Source organism: Electrophorus electricus, chromosome 3, assembly GCF_041902795.1.
Source record: "Electrophorus electricus isolate QZ-2024a chromosome 3, ASM4190279v1, whole genome shotgun sequence".
Classification (NCBI taxonomy): Eukaryota; Metazoa; Chordata; class Actinopteri; order Gymnotiformes; family Gymnotidae; genus Electrophorus; species Electrophorus electricus.
In genome coordinates this window covers 11,625,519-11,647,500 of record NC_137499.1, presented here as the reverse complement: position 1 = coordinate 11,647,500, position 21,982 = coordinate 11,625,519, and the positions used below count along the sequence as shown (strand labels likewise).

Here is a 21,982-nt window from a genome sequence, read left to right as displayed (position 1 = left end):
GTGTGGGTGTGTGGGTGTGTGTGGGTGTGAACGTTCATGCTTATATGTGTGTGCGTTCACACTCATGTGTGTGTGTGTGTGTGTGTTACAGTCGGAGAACGTGCGCTGGACTCACTCGGTAGCTCAGTTCCGGGAGCAGGAGTCCACTCTCTGCGGTGATGTTCTCCTCACATCTGCCTTCATCTCCTACGCTGCCTCCTTCTCCAGGAGATACAGACATGAGCTCCTCTACAACCTCTGGCTGCCTTTCCTACACACGCAGAAGGTGAGTGTGTGTTTCGCACATGCTCAGTCACAACAGTGATTGATCGTGTATTTATCTATGGATATCCTTATTGATCTAACGATTCCGTGTCTACCCGTCTCATTATCCGTCCGTATTTCTCTCTTCCAGGTCCCTATTCCGATGACCAACGGGCTCGATCCCGTCTCCATGTTAACAGACGATGCTATGATCGCTACATGGAATAATGAGGGTTTGCCAGGCGATGAGATGTCCACCCAAAATGCCACCATATTCCTCAACTGTGAGCGATGGCCCCTTCTCATTGACCCTCAGCTACAGGGCATCAAATGGCTCAAGAGTCGCTACAGCAACAGCCTGCGAGTAGTCAACCTTGGGCAGAAGGGGTGAGTGGGCTTGGCCAGTGTCTTTCATCTTTGTAATAGAATAAATATCTTCAGTGTGAAGGAGTTTTGGATGTTTAATTGTGTATATACCAACCAGCCAAAACATTAAAACCACCTGACTAATCTTGTGTGTGACCCCCTCTGAAAGTATTCTGTGGTGTCTGGCACCAAGGCGTTAGCACAGACCCTTTGAGTCCTGTAACTGGGGCCCCCGCAAATCAGACTCATTATTCCAGCACATCCTGCGGAAACGCGATCGGATGGAGATCCGGGGAATTTGGAGGCCAAGTTAACACCTTGAACTCTATGTTCCCCAAACCATTCCTGAATCATGTGTGGCAGTGAGGCAGGGGCGTATTCACCTGCTGAAAGAGGCTACTGCCGTCAGGGAAGAACGTTACCATGGAAGGGGGCACTTGGCCTGCAACAGTGTTTACGTAGGTGGTGCATGTCCAAGTAACGTCTCCATGAATGCCAGGTTTCTCAGAGCATAACACTGCCTCCACAGTTTTCCCATAGTGCATCCTGGTACCATCTCTTCCTCAGGTAAGTGATGCGCGTCCACACCCAGCCGTCCACGCGGCTTAAAAGAAAACATGACCAGGCCACCTTCATCCATTGCTCTGTGGTCCAGTTCCAAAGGTCATGTTCTCGTGGTAGGCATTTTTAGCGGTGGACAGCGCTCAGCAGGGACACTGTGATTGGTCTGCTGCTTCACAGCTCCATACACAGCTCGCCATGATGCTCGTCGTGTTCTGACACTTTCTGTCATAGTCAGCACAAACCTTTTCAGCCATTTGTGCTACAGTAGTACAACCCTCGCTCCCCACACATATCAGTGAGCCTTGACCTATGACCCTGTCAATAATTCACTGGTTGTTCATCTTTGGGCTACTTTTGCTAAGTACTAACCACTGCATACTGGGAACACCTCATCAGACCTGGAGTTTTGGAGATGCTCTGACCCAGTCGTCTGGCCATCACAGTTTGGTCCCTGTCAGATCTTTACACTTGTCCATTTTCCCGGCTTCCAACACATCAACTTCCAGAACTGTTTGTGCTCTTGCTGCCTAACATATCCCAGCCCTCGACAAGTGCCACTGTAACGAGAAACTCAGTGTTATTCCCTTCATCTGTCACTGGTTTTAATGTTGTGGCTGATTGGTGAAAAGCAGGTTTTTACATACAAAGTTTATATGTGTGTCTGCCTGTGCATGGATGTATTGTGTATGTGTGCGTGTGTGTGTGTGCATGTGTGTGCATATGAAGATATGTCGATGTGATTGAGCAGGCAGTAGTAACTGGAGAACTCGTATTGATTGAGAACCTGGAAGAGACTATTGATCCAGTAATCAATCCACTGCTGGGTCGCCACACCATTAAAAAGGGCAGGTTAGGGATTACACACACACACACACACACACACACACACACACACACTCACACACACACGCGCACGCATGCATACATAAACACACAGCAATTCAGTCACAGAATTCAGTCACACATTCACACACAGCACAAGGCAACATTACACATCGCCCAATACCACAGCACTTTACTGAATGCTATTAAGCGCATACACACGCGCACACACACATTTCACTTCACACTGTTCAGGTGTGTGAAGGTCGGGGATAAGGAGTGTGTGTTGCATCCGGCCTTCCGGCTCATCCTGCACACTAAGCTGGCCAACCCGCACTACAAGCCGGAGATCCAGGCTCAGACTACCCTCATCAACTTCACTGTCACCAGGGATGGCCTGGAGGACCAGCTGCTGGCAGAGGTGGTCAACCTGGAGAGGCCTGACCTCGAGTTTCTCAAGGTGTGTGTGTGTGTGTGTGTGTGTGTGTGTATTTTCATGGTGCTAGAAAAGGTACTAGAACATTGCAGTCAATTCCGGGACAATTCTAATTCTAATCGTGTGTGTGTGTGTGTGTGTGTTTCTAGTCAGAATTAACTAAGCAGCAGAACATGTTTAAGATCGAGCTGAAGCACCTGGAAGACAACCTGCTGACGCGTCTCTCCGCCGCTGAGAGCAACTTCCTGGGGGACAACCTGCTTGTGGAGAACCTGGAGACCACCAAGCACACGGCCGCCGAGATCGAGATGAAGGTGCCGGCCAGCAACCGATCGCCTTGCGTAATCGAGTTCAGCCGGCTTAGCACGCGGTGGTCATGAAGCGATGGCTTGCTGTGAGGTTCCGCTGCCAGCAGGGGGCAGCAGTGTCTCGTGTGCAGCTGCACCTCCAGCCTTGGTTCACCCTTGTTCCTGCTATCTGGAACTGCTTGTACAGTTTATGTCGCAGTCTGCTACAAGAGTGTTCTCTCTTTAACTCTCTGCTGCGCAAGCAGTGCTTGATGGCTCTCCGTTGTGTGCGTGTGCGTGCGTGCGTGCGTGTGTGTGTGTCTGCACGCAGGTGTTGGAGGCGAAGGTCAATGAGGTGAAGATAAACGAGGCACGTGAGCACTATCGGCCTGTAGCAGTGAGGGCGTCACTCCTATACTTCATCATCAATGACCTCAACAAGATCAACCCCATGTATCAGTTCTCCTTGAAGGTCTGTGTGTGCGTGTGTGTGTGTGTGTGTGTGTGTGTGTGTGTGTGTGTGTGTGTGTGTGTGTGTGTGTGTGTGTGTGTGGAGGGTGTATCTTTCAATTAAGGAGTGTAGCTTATCTTTTTACAGTACCGTAAAAATGTGTGTATTGCGTGTGTGTGCATTCTGGTGCTTTCCTGCAGGCGTTTAACGTGGTTTTCCGTAAAGCGGTGCAGAGTGCAGAGGTGTGTGTAGATGTCAAGAGCCGAGTGAACACACTCATCGACTCCATCACCTTCTCCACCTTCAACTTTATTAACAGAGGCCTCTTTGAGAGAGACAAACTTACTTTCACAGCTCAGCTTGCATTTCAGGTAACACACACACACACACACACAGAGTAAACTCACCTTTACAGGACAGCTCAGCTCATATTCACGTTCCTAGCACACCCACACTGACACACACACAAACTCTCAGTCAGACAGCATAGCTCACCTTTCAGGTGACACACACGCACAGACACACACACACACACACACACACACACACACACAAAAGCTCAAAGCTTATTTGAGAGGTTCCTTCAGGTCTGAACTGAAGCCTCGTTAAACACCAGGGATGTTCCAACTTTATGTGGCGCCCCCTTCAGTCCACTGCTCTGCACTGCAGAACCACTGCTCACTACTGCAGGGATTCAGGTTCAAATCACAGCTGTGCCATGTTGTCAGACCTCCACAACAGGATTTCAGGAAGGGCAGAAAGATGGCAGCATACCAGCCTGCTGGAAGGGTGTGGGCAGAGTGCCAAGGGTATTTCTGGAGCAGCTATGGGGTTTCAGACAGATGTGGTGGTTCTTCTCTCCCTGACAGACGGCAGGCTTTACACCAGCTCACTGGAACACACACAGCCTTTTCACACTCACAGTTATTGGTTGTTTCATGCTCACTTTTCACATTTATTTGTCTGCAAGGTTTCAGTCTGGACAATGGTGTGTGTGTGTGTGTGTGTGTGTATATGTGTGTGTGTGTGTGTGTGTGTGTGTGTGTGTATGTGTTTCAGCTGTTACTGATGAATAAGGAGATTGAAGTGAGAGAGTTGGATTTCCTCTTGCGCTTCAACATTGACCACAGTTACGTCAGCCCTGTTGACTTTCTCCCCAATTCTGCATGGAGTGCCATTAAGGTATTACACACACACACACACACACATACACACACACACACACTGCCTGGGGAAGGTGTGTGTGCTGCCTGTGAGTGTGTGTCTCCGTAGACGATGAGCTTCCTGGACGAGTTCCGGGGTCTGGAGCGTGACATCGAGGGATCACCCAAGCGCTGGAGGAAGCTGGTGGAGTCTGAGTGTCCTGAGATAGAGAAGCTCCCCCTGGACTGGCACAGTAAAAGCTCCCTGCAGAAACTCATCCTCCTGCGCGCGCTCCGACCGGACCGCATGACCTACGCCGTCCGGTGGGTGTGGGGGCGGGGGCGGGTGCGGGTGTGTGTGTGTGTGTGGGTGTGGGTGTGTGTGGGTGCAGGTGTGGGAATTGTATGCCTCTGTTCTCTCAACAGGAAAATGTTACAGGACGTGTGTGTGTGTGTGTGTGTGTGTGTGTGTGTACAGGAAGTTTGTGGAGGAGAAGCTTGGAGTGCAGTATACAGAGGGAAGGAAGGTGGAGTTTGCGAGGTCGTTTAAAGAGAGTGGCCCTGCCTCCCCGGTCTTTTTCATTCTCTCACCAGGTGTTGACCCACTCAAAGACGTGGAGTCACTTGGTAAATCTACCCCCCCTCCCCTCCTCTCCCCTCCTCTCTCCTCCTCTCTTCTCCTCTCTTCTCATCTCCTCTCTTCTCCTCTCCTCTCCTCTCCCCTCCCCTCCTCTCTCCTCCTCTCCTCTCCTCTCTTCTCATCTCCTCTCTTCTCCTCTCCTCTCTTCTCCTCTCCTCTCTCCTCCTCTCCTCTCCTCTGCTCTCCTCTCTTCTCCTCTCCCCTCCCCTCCTCTCTTCTCCTCTCCTCTCCCCTCCTCTCCTCTCCTCTCCTCTCCTCTCCTCCTCTTCTGTCCTCTCCACTTGTTTTCAAACCATTTTATTTAATTTTTATTTAATGTCAGTCAGAGATGATAGACAAGTTTAGTCTTTCGCCCATGTCATCTGCAATTTTTTGTTCCCATGCTCTTTGTGTGTGTGTGTAGGTAAAAAGTTGGGCTTCACTATAGACTTGGGGAAACTCCATAACGTCTCCCTGGGCCAAGGACAGGAGTTTGTGGCAGAGCTGGCCATGCAGAAGGGTGCCAGAGAGGGTCACTGGGTCATTCTACAGGTTGGCGGTGCCTTTGTGCAGCAATGTGCCGTGCGTCACACGCGTGAAGCTGGGTATAACGCGCGTGCGTGCGTGCGTGCGTGCGTGCGTGCGTGCGTGCGTGCGTGCGTGCGTGCGTGCGTGCGTGCGTGCGTGCGTGCGTGCGTGCGTGCGTGCGCGGGTCCTTTGCCTCCTCCAGAACATCCACCTGGTTGCCAAGTGGCTGGGTACCCTGGAGAAGCTTCTGGAACGTTGCTGTGAGAACAGTCACCATGACTACCGAGTGTTTATGAGTGCGGAGCCTGCACCCACCCCTCAGGAGCACATCATTCCACAGGGCATTCTGGAAAATTCCATCAAGATCACCAACGAGCCCCCAACTGGCATGCTAGCAAACCTCCACGCAGCGCTGGACAACTTTGACCAAGTGAGACAGAAGGACTCAGAGACACACAAGTGACTCCGTGTCTTTATTTGACATTGTGTCTGTTAATGGGGTGTGTGTGTGTGTGTGTGTGTGTGTGTGTGTGTGTGCGCAGGACATTCTGGATCAGTGCTCCCGAGAGCAGGAGTTTAAGACCATCCTGTTTTCGCTGTGTTATTTCCACGCATGTGTGGCTGAGCGGAGGAAGTTTGGACCACAAGGTTGGAACCGAAAGTACCCCTTCAACACAGGCGACCTCACCATCTCTGTCAGCGTGCTCTACAACTACCTGGAGGCCAACTCACAGGTGTGTGTGCCTGTGTGTGTGTGTGAGCTGTTGCCGTGCGCTACTGAACTTTCATATGTGTGTGTGTGTCTGGAATGTGTTGTGTTAGGTGCCGTGGGAGGATCTGCGGTATCTGTTTGGTGAGATCATGTATGGAGGACACATCACAGATGACTGGGACAGAAGACTGTGCACCACATACCTGGAGGAGTATATGCAGCCCAACCAGGTACACACACACACACACACACACACACACACACACACACACACACACACACACACACACTCTCACAAAGACATACAAATGTGGTGCTTTCTTTCCCACCCTCACCCACCATATCCCCACAGTTTGACAGGAAGTTGTCTTTGGCTCCTGGCTTCGTGGTCCCCACCAACTTGGACTACCAGGGTTACCACGCCTACATCGACCAGGTGCTTCCCCACGAGAGCCCCGTGCATTACGGCCTGCACCCCAACGCTGAGATCGAGTTCCTGACGGTGACCTCCGACAACCTGTTCCACACGCTACTGGAGCTGCAGACCACAGACTCGTCCATGGGCGAGGGAGCGCCCCAGAGCACCGAGGAGAAGGTGTGCTCTGAGGGGATGGAACTTGTAGCTTCTTGTCTGCCATTGGCTGCGAGTCAATCAGTGGTTGAGCTGTCCGCTCTGGTTATACCGGACAGCAAGTCCTACTGGGTTGTAAAGCTGTTGTGCTCCAACTTCACAGTAATGTGTATAGTACTGTGGTCTGACACATTAATGGACAAGATTATTGATTACAATCATTCAATGAATGAATCGTTGATAAGTGTGATAAGCATCAGAGGAGTTTGTCCCTGGTACGCTGTCGCGTCTGCAGTGTTGGTATGGGACGGTGTGTGTGACAAATGCAGACGTTAGCCGGAGTGTGTGATTATGATTTGTGGTGTACCTCCGTCGGTCAGGTGAAGACCGTCTTGGATGACATCCTGGAGAAGCTTCCGGAGGAGTACAACATGTCGGACATCACGTCCAAAACGGTGGAGCGCACCCCGTACGTGCTGGTGTGCTTCCAGGAGTGTGAGCGCATGAACCTGCTCCTCAATGAAATGAGGCGCTCGCTTAAAGAGCTGGATCTAGGATTGAAGGTGTGTGTGTGTGTGTGTGTGTGTTTCCTTGCACATGTTGGTTTCAATTACTGTCAGTGTGGAGAGAATGAATGTGCTTTACACTTGTGTACGACTTTGACAGGACATTTGTGTAAGCATGTGTGTGTGTGTGTGTGTGTGTGTGTGTGTGTGTGTGTGTCTGTCTGTCTTTGCACGTGTTTGTTTCATTTACTTTCAATGTGGATAGAATGAATGTGCTTTGTTTTGTGTGCGACTGTGACAAGACATCTGTGTAAGCATATATGTGTGTGTGTGTGTGTATGTGTGTGTGTGTCTCTGGTAGGGAGAGCTCGCTATATCTGCAGAGATGGAACGGATCCAGACAGCTCTGTTCTTTGATAATGTCCCTGACACCTGGACTAGGCTGGCATACCCCTCCACATACAGCCTGGCTATGTGGTAACACACATGCACACACCTCTCTACCCACTCGCATGAACAGCATACAAACAAGCATGTGAACAACCTCTATGATCATCCCTGCTATGTGCTGATATTTCCAGGTGTGTGTGTGTGTGTGTGTGTGTGTGTGTGTGTGTGTGTGTGTGTGCTGGCGTGCAGGTACAGTGACGTGTTGCTGCGTTGCAGAGAGCTGGACAGCTGGACACAGGACCTCTCTCTGCCTGGTGTGATCTGGCTGGCTGGACTCTTCAACCCACAGTCTTTTCTTACCGGTACACACACACACACAAACACACACACACACACACACACACACACACACACACGCACGCACACACACAAAAGTATGATTCCTGTGTGCTGTAGCTGTGATGCAAAGCCTGGCACGAAAGAACGAGTGGCCCCTGGATAAGATGACTCTCACGGTGGACGTGATGAAGAAATTCAAGGAGGAGTTGAACCAGCCAGCCAGAGAGGGAGCTTACGTCCATGGTCTCTACATGGAAGGTGTGCAGAACTGACCAATCACCGGCACACATTTAAGCTGAATCCAAGCGGGACAGAAAGAATCGAGCTGTTGTCTCTTGGTGCATAAGATAAATGTTCCTCCGCCCCACCCCAGGTGCACGCTGGGATATCCAGAACGGCACAATCACGGAGGCGCGTCTGAAGGAGCTGACTCCCAGAATGCCGGTCATTGCGGTGCGGGCGGTGCCCGGTGACCGGCAGGTGACGCGCAATGTTTACGAGTGTCCCGTGTACAAGACCAAGTTGCGGGCCAACACGCACGTCTGGACGTTCAACCTCAAAACCAGGGAGAGGCCAGCCAAGTGGGTGCTTGCTGGAGTTGCCCTGCTGCTGAGTGTGTGAGGGGTGTGTGTGTGTGTGTGTTCGTGTGTGTGTGTGTGTTATTACAAAAGAAGAAAACAGAAGGATGACAGGAGTGTCTCTATTAATGACCCTGAAAATATTACACCACTCATGCTCAACATATTTACTTAAGCATTCTGTTATTTATTAATTTACATAACTGTGTGTTCTCATCAACTCTGTTACTATTCACAATATACAGCATAATGTATAATACATACCAATATACGGTTTATATCCAAGAAAAGGAAACATTCCTATCTGATGTACTGTGTTGCATTGTATAAAATACAGTTGCAAACATTTAAAAAAATGCTTTAAAAACAATTCTCTTGTGAACAGCAATAGATTTGAAAAGTGTCACTGTACAGAAAGGTTTGCAGTGCTTGTGCAAAAGGTTGCAAATTGTATAGTATCGCATTCAGTTCTGAGGTCACATATATTAAACTCCTCAGTGATCTGACCTGGGATCAGGTTTTCTGTACGCTCTGCACACCCATGAACAAGCCAAAGCTGACAATAGATCAGAGGTTATGCTTGGAGGTGTTTAAACACATGGCTCTCAGCCGTCAGACTCAAACAGGCAGGGACTTCGCCACCGCCGACGAGGAGGTGACGTGTGCCGAACCCAGTTTAAATCTGCATGACAGCAGAATATTATCAACACCTGCAACAGCCATGAGGAGGCGAAGGGTGGAGGGGTCATCGGTGTCCACAGCAGCTACGTCACGCTGCCGGGACCGGGACACCAACCAGGACACCACCTGATCCCACCTCTAACAGGTTTGGAGTTTTCGTTTCCTGTTTTGTTTTTCTCTTTCTCCTAATTGTTTTAGGAGACCTGCATGAATTTTGACCTGCATGAATTTTACTTTTTTTTTTTTTTTTTTTTTTTTTAATTGAGATTGGAGGGGGGAAAAAAATATCTCTCAAGTTCTGTAATGGTTCCTGGACGTTTCCTTGCAAAAAGCAGTCCTGGATATAGGAGATCTTCTGGTAGCAACACTATTCTACACTATCTCGCCCTATAATAAGAAGAAGCTTCTGATTTCTAAACCAGACTGTTCTATAATAGGTTGTCCCTCTAAGAATGTTTAAACGTGCATATTAGATTATACTGAAGACCCCCGGAAGACTTTGTCAGTAAGGCGGCAAACGCATCCTTTGTTTGGGGACTGAAGAGATTATGTTATACAACTAAAGAGACCAACTTTGGTTTAAACATGCAGTTGTGCTTACTGGTATTAAATAAAGTACCGTACCAACTCTGACTCCTACGGCAGATTAATCTACAATAAATTGATAAGCAAGGCGGATTTCAGCGGCTATAGACGTGTGTGGCGAGGTTAACGCCATCGCTGTCACACGCGGGGCAGCCGTCGCTCTGGCCGTTCCATGATGATATATGAAGTGCGGTGCGTTCTGATTGGCTCCGTCTAAAGTCTGAGAGGCAGTGCTGCCCTCTGGGGTTGGTCCATTGGTTTGACGGATGGAAGTGCAAGTGGGGTGTTGCTTGTCTCCGCACCATCGCAGTGCACAGATGATCACTGGTCACCAACTGGAATCCCCCAACACTCCCCAACGAACATGTTCGCTTGTAGCGAATTATCTACGATCGTCTAGATATAATTCCTCAGATAAAATGGATGTTTTGCACGTGGCGCTTTAGGTCAGAATGACACGTTTGGTTCTGATAAAAACAAAAAACGAAATAACAATTCTTTATGTGAGTTAAAGTGAAATGCATGCAAAGGACTCTGGGAAATGAACGGGCGAGTGGACAGGCCCAGTCCCAGAAGGCAAAGGTGTCAAACGAATGTAAGGAATGAAAGAAGATAATAGTAAATGAGCGTAACTGGGACGTAAAACACAACCACACACGCTAACATGCGCTGGCAGAGTCCCACTAGATGCAATACTGAGGCACGATGTTGCCATGGTGGCAAACAGAGCGATAGGTACAGTGTTGCGGAGGGAGAACCAACATGCTCGCGCAGTCCTGCCAGACCAATCGCTTCAAGTAAAACTTGCTCCCGAAAACCAGGAGAATAATATAGAAATAGATTCTCTCTTTTTTTCCATTAAAAGTGATATTTGAGAAAAAACACATGCCAGAGTCATGGGAGCAGCAGCGTGAGAGTCTTTTTGTAGCAAACATGCAAAGGAAAACCAAAACAAACAAAACCGACACATTCTTCCCAGCATGCAGCTCTCCTGTTGCTACGGTTGCATGTCCAGCGTGCTTGCTCTGCGGACGTCTTCCATCGGGGAAGCGCACACGGTTAAGAATCTTTCAGAGTCACGCTGGAGAAATACATTCGGCATCCTTTTATCCGCCCGCTGGATTAGGAGACTGAAAAGTTAGGAAGATAGCATTTCGTACTTTGCAAACAGCGTTTCTGATTTGTTCATTCCTTCTGTCTGCCCTGAGTCTAGCTTGATCTGCAGTCCGGTATTCCGTAGGATAGGAGAATGATCCCAGGATAGCCTCCTGTTTCCAGACACGTTTATAATGCAGTATAACTTGTCATAAGTACCCATCACCAAGATGGTCGTACCTTCTAGCCGATATATTAATTCTTGTTATAGTGCATCATAATCGCAGCCTTTGACCTAATGCTACTTCCTCGGAAGTCCGGGATCAGAGGAGGGTCTGTGGAGTGCCAGTGTTCTGCCGTTGCTAGGTGACGAGTCTGGGAGGGACACCTGCTTGACTGACAGCTGGAGGGCCCTCCGAGAGGGCGAATCCGGGGGCTTCGTGTCCCTCTGCCTCAGTCCCAGTTCCACCTCCCACGCCAGGTCCCTTGCCAACGGGGTCATCGTGCTTACATCAGAGGTCGTCTCCATGAGAGCGGCGCGTGCAGAATCTTTGGATGTGTCACCAGGCTGTTCTAAATCAGGACTCTGTGGATGTTAATAGAAGCATTTTTAGCTCCATAATTCTGCAGGCTCTGTAGAGGGATGCTAAGAGTTCAGACTGAAGTTAAGTTGTGTCCTAAATACGTGGGTGCATGTCAGTGTGTGTGTATGTGTGTGTGTGTGTGTGTTGAGGGGCGTGGCGAGATAACACCTGTGTCTGTATGGGAGTAGCAGCCTGTGCTCTGGGGGTTTGGGGGTCGTATTCAGGGCTGGAGGCGACGGTGCTGTATGCTGGTGGTCCCGGCGCTCTCTGTCTCTGCAAGAGCTGCAGGATTGTCTGGATATCAGAGGTCATCTGAGCCTCCAGCCTAAACGCAGCCAGAGAGGAACCCCACGGTTATTCCAGTGCATCACCACCAGGGGGCGACACTCACGAGGGTGGTGCGTCACCTGTTCAGATGTTCCTGCAGTAAGTCCAGCCTCTGCTCCATTTCACCAAACATGATGTCGCTTTCGCAATCCACTCTGCCCTCCCTGTCCTGAGACTGTGCTGAGTCATCAATGTTCCCACAATGCCATTCTTCAGCACATATATCTGAGGACACACACAGACCCAGTGCTATTAATTGCAGCCGCATAAACACAACGCAAGCAGAACATACAGTACAGAGGCATAAACACACACTGAATTTAAACACACACACTAACACAAAACTGAATACAATTTCCTGTATAATTTTACACCCTGTCATACAAAGCATCATTAAGACCAATATTCCGTATCTCTCTCTCTCTTTCTCTCTATCTCTCTCTCTCTCTCTCTCTCTCTCTCTCTCTCTCTCTCTCTCACACTCACACACACACACACACACACACACACACACACACACACAATAATTTTTCTCAACAGCTGCAGTATATCCTGGAAAGTTACTAATGTATTATTAGCCACATGAATGTGTGTGTTTGTGTGTGTGTGTGTGTGTGTGTGTGGTGGGGGGCTAAAACACACCCATTCCTGCCTCACAAGATGCCTTATTACCTCCAATTTAATAGAGTGTCCCTATAGCACAGCGCTCCATTTCAAGAGGCAATATGTGGAGAAAGCGAGTGTGAGAGCACACGAGCATTTCCCGCTGCGGAGTGTAATGGCATGGAAAGCCCTGCAGTCGTTCACACAGACAGCCCTGAGTGATGATAACAGCGTTCCCTTCTCCAGGAGCCGCGGACGGACACACGGACTCGTGCTGAAGCGTAACCTGCTTACTCGACACTCGACAGGCCTTCATAAACACATCGTAACGCTCATGTATGACAGGACAGGCAGTTTCATGTCCCTCTTCTCATTCATTCTCTCAGTGAGTAAGAAAATGAGTGTGCGTGTGTGCGTTTCGCTACCGTTGTAAAACGCCGTGCTGTCTTTAGCATGCGAGGCAGGCGTGGCCTTCATCGTGAGAGGCAGGGAGTGCTCCAAGCCCGTCTTCCTCTCCTCCTCGCGGTCTTCATCCCCCTCATCCTCACCTGCCCTCCCCTCCTCGGCATGGCCCCGCTGGAGCACGTCAGCCTCCGTTCCCCTGCCCCGGCTCTTCGCTTTCTCCCGCTCTCTCTGCTGGTTTGGAGTCCCTGATTGAGGACAGAGAGGGTAAGTTCGCACACAGGAACGGAGATGAATCAGCCAGGGTTAACTAACGGGGGGGGGCGGAGCTCCCCCTACAGGTTCCCAAAGCGTAACGCATTCTTTCACACTCCCACCACCTGCCACGGAGCTGCGAGCACACAGCTGCCACCGGCAGCAACCATGGCAACCGGCCGGAACGGAGCCGCCAGAGAGAAGAACAGAGGAGAAGAGGGGCAGCATGGAGGAGGAGGTGGAAATGACTCTGTGCGGCGGACCTGCTCACCTGCAGGGACGGTCCTCTTGAGGCAGCCTCTAATCTCCGCCTGGTCTGAATCGCTCACGTCTGTGTACAGGTGCCTCTGTCGAGCAGCGCTAAACTGGTTAGGAAACAATCACGTAGTTCTTTAACTTCTATATGTGTAGTTTGCTCTTCAAGGGAAAATGACCCATGGAGTTTAAGGGAGGTGAACTGTACACAAAGGTCAAAACAACAGAATGACATCGGTTTTACTGCTGCATTGGTATCTGTTTGAAAAGGAAGCTTCAAGGTAACTCTAATAACCTATGCGTTCAGGCAGGGACGGCCGATGTGTGTCGGCGGGGGGCCTTAGGGTAAGGGGCTGGCCCTACCTTGACGTGCTCGTCACGCAGGTTGAAGGTGAGCTCCAGGTTGGTCCAGAAGTAGTCGGCGAACTCTGGGTACATCTCAAGCACCTCCAGGAGGTCCTCCCTGTCGATGGTGTGGAGGTCACAGTAGCTGAGGGCCCGCACGTCAGCGCATGCCTTGCCTGGCTTGGCGTACAGGTGGATCATCTCGCCGAAAATGTCGTTCTTGCCTGTGACACCGTGGGGTGGGGAGGATTTAGCCACACGGCAGCTAATTCTGGCCAAGCACGGCGAGGTCTCTGACAAACAGCCCGAGGCTCCATGACCTTATACATTGCCAGGGTCACGTGGCCTACACAAGGGTCATCTGGAGTGGCTGCCGGCTGTCTCTGAGAGACTTAGGGTTGCAGCTGTCTGGTCATGGCCGGGGTCATAGGGCTGGTTGCCATCGGTAATCGATGACCAGCGAGAAGAGCTCCATTTCTGGACGGGGTTTGAGTCTGCTGGGGTGAGTTCGCTCTGGCAGGTGCTATTGTGAGGTTGGGAGTAATCCTCAGGGGGGGCGCTACCATGTCGTGATGGATGCGTCTGCGATGCCTCCGAATACAATTCTGCTGAGAACCTGGAAACCCGTGAGCGCATGTTTGCCAGAAGTGCTTCCCTCAGCAAGTCGAAGTTTGCAGAGTAATTTTTGCTGAGTTGTTTGTGTGCCTGCGTGCACGTGTGTGTGTGTGTTTGTGTGTGACAATGTCCCCCATTTCTATCTCTGACCTTATTATGTCGCTCCTGGCTTGCCCGGAGAATGAAAAATGGGCCGTTTAATTTGGCTTACTCTGCCAAACCTGTGTGTGTGTGTGTGTGTGTCTGTGACAATATATGAAAATATGAGCAAGACAAATATGGCTGCAAATAACACAATTGAGAAAGTCTGAATCTGAGCCTAGTGCACGGCTTTGATCTGACGGTGCAGAAGCCCAAAGAAAACACTCCCTCCAATTAAACCAGTGAAAACATTTTTAAGACCCAAAAACCGTTCGTTTGTTTTTTAATGTAATTAATACCCGATTCTCGATCGATGTAAAATCAGAACTAGATCCAACATCCAAAGCTTAACCCAGCTGCAGTCAGTAACGTCTGCAGAACTGAGTGCGGCGCAGACAGGTGGCGATCCCTCGCACGGAATCCCCCCATCCCCCCCAGGCCATGGCGCCCATGGCGTGGAGAACAGGCCACCGGGACAGCTGTGGGCAGAATGGAGACACGGCTGACTGGCGCTCAGCCTTGTCCTATATTTGTCCTGTGCCTGCTGCGTTAAGCGTCACGTTTGACACGAAGCGCACTGCTGTTACGAGCCCCTGCGTGTCCGGACATGAGCAAGGCCGCGCTACGATGGGTCCTCTCCGCATTTCACTCCATTAAATGGTGTCGAGGGGCTGATGGATGGTGAGTGGCACACAGGAGACGCGTTAACACCCCCCCCCACCCCAGCACCCTTCCCACAAGCTGCCACCGTGAGCTTGGGGAACGCGGGCTGTTCAACTGTGCGTGAAGTGATTAGCATGCAGGCTGTCTGCGGGGGGGGGGGGGGATTTTGCACCAAACTGCCTTCTGCCACCATGGTCACACATTTCCAGAGTCCTACCTCACCATGATGCTCACTACTGCATGAAAGTAAATATTACATGTTTTTAAATGCATCACTGTATATTACAGACTTGCGATACAGCATTTCTGTCCAGATTGCGCAGCCGTGGTGCTCTGCATATGACAGTAATGTGACCCATTGCTGGATACAGTAAATGCAAGTGGAGCCTTTACACCAGAAGTTCAGTCCTCCCCCAGGACAGATGGGGCACCATGTATGTCTCGAGTACCCGACACACCAGGTACGTCTAGAGTACCCGAAACACCAGGTACGTCTAGAGTACCTGAAACACCAGGTATGTCTAGAGTACCTGAAACACCAGGTATGTCTAGAGTACCCGACACACCCTGTACGTCTAGAGTACCCGACAAACCCGTACGTCTAGAATACCCAACACACCCTGTAAGTCTAAAGTACCCGACACACCAGGTACGTCTAGAATACCCGAAACACACCCCATACGTCTAGAGTACCCAACACACCCCGTACGTCTAGAGTACCTGACACACCCCGTACGTCTAGAGTACCCGACACACAACGTATGTCTAGTGTCCAAGGAAATGCAGCCTGCTCAGCACCGGCTCAGGTGCTGGTTCCATTACCTGGGCCATCCATTATGGATTACCCAGTTTCACTTTTTAACGAGGAGAGACACTGGACACCCATACTTTAGAGACACAGACGTTAGTAATTATGAGTTAGTAATTAAGGTTATTTGTGAATTTGTGATGCCCAGACTTGTATGGTTACAACCTCACCACACACACATATAGCCTGTTTTTCAGAAGACGACACTTTCCTGCTTGGACTTGATCTACAAACACTGGCCCCGTACCCCGTACCTACGCTCGACGCTCACGCTTTTAGGTACAACTCTTGGATAGGTGCATTTTACAGGTGCTCTTATAACTGCTGGCTCTTTGGTCTGGTCTGTAGTTCTGGTTTCGAATCCGGTGTGGTTTTGGCCCTCTGCCTCTGCTTCAAGCCTTGATATGTTTAATTGTGAAAATCTAGAAAGCACCTTTTAGATCGATTTAAACAAACAACAAACAGTAGACCACCTATTGAAATGCACCTCTACCACTCACAAGTGGAAAGGAGTGGGAAAAAACCCCTTGGCATTGCCGGGACAGTGACACTTATGCGCTAGTGGATGATAAACTGGTACGAACTTATCAGGCAGAATTACTGCAGTTCTTCATGTGTCAATGTCATTACTGCTACCCAAAAATATCGAGCCACCTGCAGTCTTGGGGTTCGAAACACACCCCCATAAAGGGCCTGAGTATGACTAACACACTGTGCATGACTGCAGAGAGGCTACGGGCTCTGTGCACCTATAGTGACTGCAGAAACACTGGTTATCTGCACGAGCCCGGGAGTTGCATTTCAGTGCTAGTTTACAGCAATCGTACTGAAGTCTTACAGCACAGGGGTCTGCTTGGAGCACAGCGGTGCAACAGTAGGCCCAACCTGCCCAGTTTCAACCCCTGAGTTGTAGAACTACATTAAATATATAACTACATGTTAAATATATAACTCGACATGTTTTCCAAAACTTTGTGTGTACTGATCAAATGTTTTACAGTTTTACTTCAAAGGATATTAATGGCATATATATATATATATATATATATATATATATATATATATATGACCTCACCTAGGATGGCCACGACGATGTCGTCCTTCAGAATCTCGATGGATCCACGGGCAAGGAAGTAAAGGGCTGGGAGCACGTCCCCACAGTGCACCAGGGTATCGCCCGGCGGGGCGTGGGTGGACTTAAAGCGCATGGCCAGGGCCCGCAGACAGCCTTTGCTGGCTCCGCGGAAAGCCTTGCAGCTCTGGAGCAGAGTCTGGTTAAGGTGCAGACAGATGTCGGCCTGCAGACACTCCGGGAACCCCTTCAACACCTGCCGAGGGATGGAGGGATGGACAGAGGAGAGAGAGAGAGAGAGAGATCCAGAGAGGGTGAGAGCTGGGGTGTCCCAGCATGCACCTGGCACCGGCCCTTCCGTTCAAGACACTTTTTTAAAGAGGAAATTTCTGGCCATAATTGTTTTAAATGAAGGGCTTGATTTTTTGGACAGGAAGTCCAAAAAGTTGAAACGGAACACAGCACAGTTGCCATTTGTGTTGTCCTTTGGTTTTCAAAACTGTTCTGTACAGAGTTTGTTCTGTTTTGTTACTGTTGGGGTTTCAAATCTAAATTAATAATACATTTGTGTCAGATGTGTCATTACAGGAGTCTCAAACAGAAAAACGGCAGTGTAGGCAAAAACAATTCCGAAAAATTGTAATGCATAGATTTTTTTTTTCATTTATTTGTTCACTGAATTTATGGTTATTAAAAATATAATGAGAAGAATATAGTAATGAATTAAATATATTAAAATAAATAAATAAAAATAAAAGAAGGGGTAAAAACTGGGAATTTTGTGAACTTTAAAAACTAGCAAAAGCACACCAGCGCAGGGTTTGAGGAAGGAAAACCTCCCCCATCACTGAGCCTTTCACCTCGTGAGAGCCCGAAAATCAGCTCTTCTGTCTAAACATGAGAGAACATGACTGAAGAAACAGGCTGGCTAGCAACAGCAACAGAAAAGCCGTAACTTACCTGTAACGCACCCTACAGCCTACACTCCTTCCCTGTGTGAAACCTATGCCTAGCGACGGATATACTGGTGACAAAAAACCTCTTTAACTAGCTAACAGAACAGTGTACGGACGATAAGTCCTGTTTACGAAGCAACAGGCATATGTGAGATCTTATTGCCTTCGTTTTGGTGGAAACGTGTCATGCTAGACGTCCTTTAGGAGGGAGACAGAGGAGATTTGGAAAGGAAAGGGTTAACAGCATTTGGCAAGTGCAGGTGTCCTCGGCAAGCTCGCGAGTGGCAGTGCAGAAGGCATGACGCCAACCCTCGTGGCCAGCTGGGCCCTTCAACGAGGTCTAGTGGTAACGAATCTACCAGAGCCGCCGAACGTCTGTACTGCTCACTGAAGCTCAGTGCTCATCTATTAAAGATGCAATATTACATCTGCGTACCAATAATAGAATAGTTTAATAGTTTAACTAATAATGGAATAGTTATTTGTACCTCCTGTTCTTACCAGAATATTGAAATCCCAGTGAAGCGGGCAAAAGAAAGACACACATTGATCAGCTCAGGCAAACATACACAGTTCATAGCCTCATTTACAGCACAGTATTTTCCAAAAAATGCAAATTGCAGTTATGAGTAATTGAGGGTTAAGGGTCTTGCTCATGGGCCCCAACGGTGGGGTTTGAACTGATAACCTTCTGGTTACTAGTCAAGTACCATAACTACTGAGCTACCACTACCCGCAGTCTACTGCCCCCCATCGATCAGCTGTAGTTTACTCTGGAGGGGCATTCATATACCATGTTCATGTCGATGCCGTTGGTGTAGGTCCACGCGTGCTGGAAGTATTCCTCCAGCCTCTGCCGGAGTGGGTTCGGGATCTGGTGGAAGCGGATGAACTCTCGCACCCGGAGCATCTGCAGGTGGTAGCGCGCCGTGCCGGAGTACAGCCGCTGGATGATGGCTGACACGTTCCCGAAGATGCTGGCATACATCAGGGCTGGGGGGAAGAGGAGATCGGGAGAGGTCACTGGAGGTCGTCAGGGTCGCTCTTAGTGTTGGGAAGAAAAGCCAGAACTTTTTTTTGTTTTTCTTGTGCGTCGCTGTTCAGTTTAGGATTTGTCTGAAATACATGATGAAATAATACACTGCTGGATTCCATGAAAAGGATAAAAATAAATATAGCGAAAGGAAAAAGAATTTTCTCTCTCTTCACATTTCCTGCAGATATGCAGATTGCAACATGCAGATTTAAATTGAGCTCAGAGGTGAAACCGGCACTACTCACATCCGATGAGCATGACGCAGATGGAGAAGATCTTCTCCGAGTTGGTGTTTGGGGAGACATTTCCGAAGCCCACACTCGTCAGGCTGCTGAACGTGAAGTACAGCGCTGTCACGTACTTGTCCTTGATGGACGGGCCAGAGGACGGATCGCTGTAGTTGTACTGCTTCCCGATGGACATGCCTAGGTTGTCCAGCCAGCCAATCGTGTCGCCCAGATAAGGCTTCTCCACATTGCCGATGGCATACCAGATGCAGGCCAGCCAATGGGCGATAAGTGCAAAGATGCACATGAGGAGCATGAGCACGGCGGCGCCGTACTCCGAGTAACGGTCCAGCTTGCGTGCCACGCGGACCAATCGCAGTAGGCGAGCCGTCTTCAGCAGGCCAATCAGAGTCGTGGTCTGGGGGCGGGTCGAGGGTGCAGGGTGATTAACAGACTTAAATACGTCTCTGTGAAGTGTTGTGCTCTTTATCATTCTTGTAGAAAACAAACCTTTGCCAAAACACTATGACACAGTTAATGCTTCCTTCCGTATCAAGCCTTTTAAGACGTTATGATGGAATTGGATTGAGTAATCTGAAGCAAACTTCAATCCAATACAAACTTTCTCAAACATAAGAAAAACATGCCTCACCTCCTCTGACCCTGATCCAAATATGAGAAGGTCAAAGGGGATGGCCGCCACCATGTCTATGAGGAACCAGCCTTTGAAGTAGTGCACGGCGATTTTGGTCGGGTGGCTGACCACCTCCTCGTTGGAGTTGACGTACGTGGTGCGGAAGTTGATGAGGATGTCCACGATGAACATGATGTCCACCATCAGGTCCACCACGTTGAGTGGACTGCAGGAGTAGCCGCACTCACGCCTCTTATGCTCCTCCACGTCGTTCAGCAGGAAGGCGGCGCTGTACGGCGTGAAGATGGCCGTGTAGATGACGAGCAGCAGGATCAGCCAATCCCACACCGCCTTGAAGGGGCTGTAGTGCAGGATGGTGAACTTGTCGATGCGCGGCGTCTGAAGCTTGTACTCCGGAAGTACGTCGGCACCTAGCGACAGCACCTGAGGCAGGCAGAACGGAGAGTGTAACCATGGCAGCGCCTGAACACACCGGCCAATCAGCTGTAACTTCAGGGACAACCAAGACAACAAGGCTCACACAGCTATTGGTATGTAAATACCGTATGATTCTTTGGTAATTCAATTCATGTGCCCCACTTGATATCTGCTTCAAAGGAGTAGGGAATAAGGGACTAAGGTGAGTTCAGGATATTCTTAATCTGAAACTATAACCAAATCTTGTGTGGTTATAAGTGTGTGAAAAATCTACCCATGACATGTACATTAAACATTAATTTTTTCGAGAATACCAAATGACTTTTTTACTGAGGTTCCTCTTTGTGACACGCTCCTCAGTCAGCGTGAGGAACCTGGCTGTGCATTCTGGAGCGTCTGGATAAGTGTCACGTCCTCCCGCCCGTGTTTCCTTCTGAACACCTAGGAATAGGCATGTCTGAGCGTCCTCTTTAGTCAGAGACCTGAGAGTGTCTGACGGCGTGTGTGGGAGGGGATGTTTTAGGACTGTCCCGGCATTACAGGGATAATTACCACAGCCATTCTCCTCTCAAGTACACGGAGGGAGCGAGGGATAGCGGGGAAAGAGAAGGAGAGTGGGGGAGAGAGAGATGGAGAAAGAGAGACAGACAGAGTGAGGCTTCGAAGACATGGCAATTACTGTCACAGGAAGCAGGAGGAAACTATCAGGAATAGAATCATCCTCTCATCTCTCTCTCTCTCTCTCTCTCTCCCTCCCCCTGCCTCTCCCTCTCTCTCACTTTCTCTCTGCCTCCCTCTTGAATAATAATCTGCAGGCTTTGGCAGGTCAAAGGTTGCGCTTTAATGAATTCTCCTCTCTGATGCAGTGTGGCGACAGAGGAAGTGGAATCGAGTGGGCGTCGGCTAATTATGTCCGTGACCTATAACAAGGCTCAGAGCCTCCCAGTCCCACCCTGATCAGAGGCAGTTTCATCACCACAGATCTAATAGTGCTGGAAATCGGAGCTATTTCTGATGCCAGTCTGCTGACCGGCCATAACCGAGTATAAACGGGATACATGTCAGGTGTGGAACATGATTTTAAAAATGTGTGGTCGCAAATAAAGTTTGTGTGTGTGTGTGTATGTGTGCGTGCGCATGCGTGCATGCATGTGTGTGCACACATGCTGTTTTACAAGTGTTTGCAATGTAACTGGTTGTATCCAGTGAAGTGTGGCTCTTTTCTCTGTGCTGAGGATACTCCCATACTGCACAGTTTTTTCGTTCCAGCCTCAAGGGGTCGGACATACAAGGTGGATAAATGTTTATGTTGCTATGCGACTGTGATAAAGATATTCCTTACAATATGTATTAAAATCACATGGCCTGAATTATTTTTATCAAAATGGTTTACGTTTGTTGGTTTGCGTGAACGCGTCAATTCATCAGAGCACCGGCATAGCTTCTGCAGAACTGCCGAAGTCTGTCAGGATGCTCCCAGCACAATAAGGAAATAGGAATTTGTTAAAAGGCTAATTAACATAATAGAGCGCTATGCGATGTGGGTATTCCAAAAGCCAATATTGTGATAACATTTAACAAACGCTTTCTGCAGACTTAATGCACAATGAGCCCCCCCCTCCCCGTTTCTGTCTGCTAATGAGCGTATGATGATGTAGTTAGGGAAGAGAAAGTGTTCTCAGATAATGTCTCAATCAGGGGCTTGT

General features: G+C 49.3%; 2 protein-coding genes across 6 annotated transcripts in view; one reads left to right on the top strand and one right to left on the bottom strand.

Moving 5' to 3' along the window:
* LOC145656937 (dynein axonemal heavy chain 11-like) overlaps positions 1 to 8,604 on the top strand; it is a 15,335-nt gene extending 6,731 nt beyond the window's left edge. The window contains exons 12-31 of the mRNA XM_081710299.1: positions 92 to 265; positions 395 to 630; positions 1,900 to 2,022; positions 2,251 to 2,455; positions 2,581 to 2,745; positions 3,050 to 3,190; positions 3,370 to 3,540; positions 4,229 to 4,351; positions 4,442 to 4,635; positions 4,790 to 4,938; positions 5,355 to 5,482; positions 5,661 to 5,888; positions 6,001 to 6,192; positions 6,281 to 6,400; positions 6,523 to 6,765; positions 7,122 to 7,304; positions 7,609 to 7,724; positions 7,887 to 7,999; positions 8,094 to 8,234; positions 8,350 to 8,604. Coding sequence (XP_081566425.1) covers positions 92 to 265; positions 395 to 630; positions 1,900 to 2,022; positions 2,251 to 2,455; positions 2,581 to 2,745; positions 3,050 to 3,190; positions 3,370 to 3,540; positions 4,229 to 4,351; positions 4,442 to 4,635; positions 4,790 to 4,938; positions 5,355 to 5,482; positions 5,661 to 5,888; positions 6,001 to 6,192; positions 6,281 to 6,400; positions 6,523 to 6,765; positions 7,122 to 7,304; positions 7,609 to 7,724; positions 7,887 to 7,999; positions 8,094 to 8,234; positions 8,350 to 8,597 — 3,393 coding nt within the window. The 3' untranslated portion in view covers positions 8,598 to 8,604. The remainder of the gene's footprint in view (positions 1 to 91; positions 266 to 394; positions 631 to 1,899; positions 2,023 to 2,250; positions 2,456 to 2,580; positions 2,746 to 3,049; positions 3,191 to 3,369; positions 3,541 to 4,228; positions 4,352 to 4,441; positions 4,636 to 4,789; positions 4,939 to 5,354; positions 5,483 to 5,660; positions 5,889 to 6,000; positions 6,193 to 6,280; positions 6,401 to 6,522; positions 6,766 to 7,121; positions 7,305 to 7,608; positions 7,725 to 7,886; positions 8,000 to 8,093; positions 8,235 to 8,349) is intronic.
* Positions 8,605 to 8,720: 116 nt separating this feature from the next.
* The window catches only part of kcnh7a (potassium channel, voltage gated eag related subfamily H, member 7a), a 39,183-nt gene continuing 25,921 nt past the window's right edge, over positions 8,721 to 21,982 (bottom strand). For 3 of the 5 annotated variants that reach the window (XM_035526772.2, XM_081710302.1, XM_081710304.1), the window contains 10 exons: positions 19,857 to 20,282; positions 19,223 to 19,622; positions 18,735 to 18,934; positions 16,989 to 17,241; positions 13,705 to 13,910; positions 13,358 to 13,451; positions 12,855 to 13,079; positions 11,907 to 12,051; positions 11,668 to 11,824; positions 8,721 to 11,501 (listed from right to left, as the gene is read on the bottom strand). In XM_035526772.2, coding sequence (XP_035382665.1) covers positions 11,217 to 11,501; positions 11,668 to 11,824; positions 11,907 to 12,051; positions 12,855 to 13,079; positions 13,358 to 13,451; positions 13,705 to 13,910; positions 16,989 to 17,241; positions 18,735 to 18,934; positions 19,223 to 19,622; positions 19,857 to 20,282 — 2,391 coding nt within the window. In that variant the 3' untranslated portion in view covers positions 8,721 to 11,216. The remainder of the gene's footprint in view (positions 11,502 to 11,667; positions 11,825 to 11,906; positions 12,052 to 12,854; positions 13,080 to 13,357; positions 13,452 to 13,704; positions 13,911 to 16,988; positions 17,242 to 18,734; positions 18,935 to 19,222; positions 19,623 to 19,856; positions 20,283 to 21,982) is intronic. The other 2 variants (XM_081710301.1, XM_035526774.2) reach the window with 2 other exon arrangements.